This window comes from Brachycentrus maculatus, unplaced genomic scaffold (genome assembly GCF_059751285.1).
Source record: "Brachycentrus maculatus isolate JH-2025_06_01 unplaced genomic scaffold, ASM5975128v1 h1tg000026l, whole genome shotgun sequence".
In the NCBI taxonomy this organism is placed as follows: Eukaryota; Metazoa; Arthropoda; class Insecta; order Trichoptera; family Brachycentridae; genus Brachycentrus; species Brachycentrus maculatus.
The window spans coordinates 2,330,281-2,335,000 of record NW_028280780.1 but is presented as its reverse complement, the minus strand read 5'-3'; the positions used below and the strand labels follow the sequence as shown (position 1 = coordinate 2,335,000).

Sequence of the window (4,720 nt, the reverse complement as noted above, 5' to 3'; positions counted from 1 at the left end):
TAAAATAATAAAACGGATTATTGGGATATAAATTTTTCGATTTCTGGGCTAATAAACTGACTTTCGGAGTCATAAAACCACATTGAATTAAATAATATTTGCAAATTTTGAAAAAGTAAATTTAAATTGATACAACATTTTGAGTATGTCCAAACACAAGTTCACAAAATCTGGTTTATCTCCAATTACAGGAATTATTTTCATTTAATTTTTTGACATCTCATCAAAGATGAAGAAGAATTGGGAAGTCTGGGCATTTATTTCATAATAAAAATGAAGATGATATTTTCTGGCGTTTCTCATGTTTGTGATTAAAATCCAGAATTCGGACCTCACATACTAATCAAAAAAAGTTTCTGCTTATTAAAAAGCTTCTTTTCATCTCACCGATAGATGTCTCTAGTGAAGTTCTAGTGATTCAATAAATATGATTCAAAATTGTTGTATATATATGCAACTTCCAAGAATTTCAGTAGTGTGGTTGTCAATAATAGGTAGAATTGGTGAATGTTACACATGTGTAAAGTGATCACTTTAACCAGCCCATGACGGTTGTTGGCCCCGTAAATGCCAGACTTCCATATTCTTCTTCATCTTTGATGAGATGTCAAAAAATAATATGAATATAATACATGTAATTATTGTTGTATAAAATAATCATCTCTTTTAAGTATATTAAACAAGGACGAATAAATTAGACAAGGAATTAAATGTACATCAGCCTGAAGTATTGAAATTATTCTTGCTTTAAAGTTAGCAAGTGACACGTTCCAAATATCGGTATGGTCCGCGAAATCCTTGCCGAGGTTTTGCATTCGGTGAATGGGAGTATTAAATCCAGACACTATCCGGCTGTTATTACAGTAAAATATTTGACGGTTTCTCGTGTTTCTGGTTGGGGGGTAAATATTTATCATTTTCAATAAGAAGAGATAGTCTAAAATATTGTTTAAAAATTTGTACAAGTTAATCAGATCAACCGCTACCCTCTCTTCATCTTTCTACGTCCCAAGGGAACTACTACTAAAATTCATGCTAAGCTGCACATACGGTGTTTGAAAATAATGAGGAACGCATCGAAACATGAGTTAAAGAATAAGTGGTAAATATCGATTGAAAATTAAATTCAATTAAAAAAAAAAATTTCTTAAAAATCAAAAAGAATCATGCTTTATGTATGCAACATAACATTATCATACAATCATATTTCGTGAGATTGAGATTTCAAATCAGTTGACGCCTAGTCAATATTTTTTCTTAGTAAATTTTCTGCTCCAGTTGCTTTGCCCTTGAACCTTTTACGAGTTCCAAATAGCAAACATTGCATACAAAGTACGTAGGAACGCAGTTTGCTATACACTCAAATTATTTTTTGCCATCCAATTTGACCTCAGGTTTGTGAATTCGGGATGTTGTTATGTCAGCATGGCATAATTGATAACTGGCTTAAAGTGGCAATAATTGGGCTTTAATACAGGGTGGCGCAATAGGTATTTTACGGTTTTTATAGTGTTAATATGTATACACCAAAATAAATATATATATATATATATATATATATATATATATATATATATATATATATATATATATATATATATATATATATATATATATATATATATATATATATATAAATATATATATATATATATATATATATATATATATATATATATATATATATATATATATATATATATATATATATATATATATATATATATATATATATATATATATATATATATATATATATATATATATATATTTATATTTATATATATATATATATATTTATATATATATATATATATATATATATATATATATATATATATATATATATATATATATATATATTTATATATATATATATATATATATATATATATATATATATATATATATATATATATATATATATATATATATATATATATATAAACAAATATTTATTTCTATGTCTGTTCAAATAACTGTTTCCTTTTGTAACCGCATTAAATTACTACCCTAAAACCTTTTTTTAATTCTTCTGACCCTGCTACTTACCGAATTGTGCATAGGGCACTACATCCAATCGAAGGCGACGAGACTTCAAAATGATCGTTTATTGTATGAAGGCAACATCGTCAGTCCTACACTTCAGGTTTTGGGATAAATGAGTGGAATAAATTTGATGAGATACAGATGACGTTAGTAAAGGCTCTCAGAGTGAAGGACGTTCCTACTCGGGAAAGGAAATAGAGGAGGAATAGTAAGTACAAAGGCGAGGAAAAGGAGAATGGAAACGATTACTATAACTCGTAGAAGATTGTGTAAGATGGACATTACTTCGATGTCCCTTTTTTAAAAAATGTTTTCGTAAATTTTTATTAAATATACAATATTTATAAAGTAATAACTAATTATTCGTACCTTCTTCCTTATAATCTTTACTCTTTATTTTAGTTTTTGGTTTCGGCGTTTTATTTTTTTGCGGAAATGCGTATTTATATTACATTAATTATGATAACAGCGACTTTTATCGCTCAGATCGTTATGTAATTAAAAAAACATATAATTGAACATTATTAGACATATCTAAGATTTTACTAATTAACTAAAATATTATCTTCTATTTTAATTCTTTAAAATAATAGAATAATAGAACATAGAAATTAAATTTTGATTAGTTTTACTAACATTGAAATTTACTTCAAAAAGTCTATTTTAAAAACAAACAAACCAATGTTAAATCGCTTTTATGTCATTTTTCATAATGCATTTTTTCTACTGATGTTTTTGAAATTTCAGAATCTCGCCCTTTTTCATGCATCGTCCTTCGCAATGCAAAGACTCGATCCCGAAATTTTCAATCTAATGAAGTCAAATTTGAAGCATCCATACAGCGGGCCGAAGAGCTACGAAATCGCTCGGCACTTGGTCAGTCAGGGCATCAGAGACTTCACAGATCTGCTGAGAGTATCTCAGACGAACGAGAGGTACGAAAAAATCATAGAATGCCTAGCAAAGATCGACAAGAAACTAGAGGCGTATTTGACTTTATTGATCGAACCGCCGACAAGCGAGATGGCTGTATTCATCCACGGAGATCTTTGGGTCAACAACATTTTATTCGCTTACGATCGATCTTCGGATCATATCCCGAGATCCGTCAAGTTTGTAGACTTTCAAGCCACGAGAATAGGGTCCATCGCAGTTGACATTTTGCATTTCTTGTTCACAAGCGTCGAGCCACCCATTCGGAGAAATCACTTCAACGCCCTCCTTCGATTTTACTACGACAGTTTGATAGAGTGCCTCAAAAACTTTCTGGGAAATGAATACATGGATTACATCACCCAACTAACGTACCATATTATCCACGAAGAAATGACCAAGTACAGGATTTACGGACTGATAAATGCGATTTTAATCTTGCCCGTAGTAACGTGCGATTCATCAAAATGCATCCAAGGTAGCGATTTGAAGAATGGCAACTCGCATACAAACACCTTCCGCGATCGATTGGTAGATGTCGTTGAAGATTACATAAATAATGGATGGATTAGCGAGGATCCTAACCATTGAAAAATTGCATTTAATACTCGTGCTCAAATATGTTCATAGTGTGAGGCTTTATTTATGGTTAATAAATAAGCCATCAACATCAATATAAAATATTTTTTATTACATTGTGATTGTTATGTGTGCATTATTTCAACCATATAAACTGTGTTATTACATTTTAAATATCATTCATTAATTTTAAGGAACATTTTACAAATAAAAAAGGTCTGTGATATGATTAGTCGTTTTTACGATAACGTTTATTTAAAATTTCATAAAATAACTGATTTAAATGAAAAACAAAAACAAAAAACGTAATAAATAAGATAGGTGATATAAACAAAGGATTTTAAAAAATATATATTTTATTTACATTTATTAGATTAAATTTAAAATCCTTTTTAGAGTATAAGATCATCCACAATATTTTAATACAGAATACTTTTAAAATAAACAAATAGTATTACAAAATTGACATTTTAGATATATTTTCAGTATTTTATAGTTTTTTATATGTTTATTATTTTGATCCATGGTTCAATATTATCGATATCATATTTTTTAACAAATGACGCCAACTTGTGACGTTTACATGTTTTTTTTATAAGTATACACTAAAAGTGATCATTTCATATTACTTCGTGCTAAGTCATATTTTTAACTTAGAATATAAGAAATAATATATTTTACGAAAAATTGAGTGAATGGATAAGTAAAATTAGTTACCAATAACTAGTCAGCTTGCCTATGAATGGGTTAATATCAATTCTAAGAACGCTTTTATCTTTTTTTTTTAAGAAACTTAATAATTAATCAGCAGAAGAAAATCATAAACATTTGCCATTTTGTTAACAGTATTTGAATGTTATTTTGCTTTATTAATATACAAAATTTTATAGGCTATTATGTATTCAGATTTTATTTAATATGCAAACAAAAGTCGAGAAAATTTGTACGAATTTGTATATGGATATTGAATTAAAATTTCGCCACTCAAATGTAATGTTTAGTTCTAGATATTTTTAAAAAATTATTTTAAAATATGTATTTTGAATACAAATTTGTTTTAAAAAATTTAAAATAAATACAATAATAATATTTTTTTAAGTTACAACTCTCACCGTTGAGCGTGTCATATTATGGTATACATTGCTTAAAATATTATATT

At 27.7% G+C, this 4,720-nt stretch overlaps 1 protein-coding gene across 1 annotated transcript in view; it reads left to right on the top strand.

Moving 5' to 3' along the window:
• LOC148313035 (uncharacterized) overlaps positions 1-4,022 on the top strand; it is an 11,357-nt gene extending 7,335 nt beyond the window's left edge. Inside the window, exon 4 of the mRNA XM_088270043.1 lies at positions 2,797-4,022. Within this exon, the coding sequence (XP_088126169.1) occupies positions 2,797-3,573 (777 nt within the window). The 3' untranslated portion in view covers positions 3,574-4,022. The remainder of the gene's footprint in view (positions 1-2,796) is intronic.
• Positions 4,023-4,720: the final 698 nt, after the last annotated feature.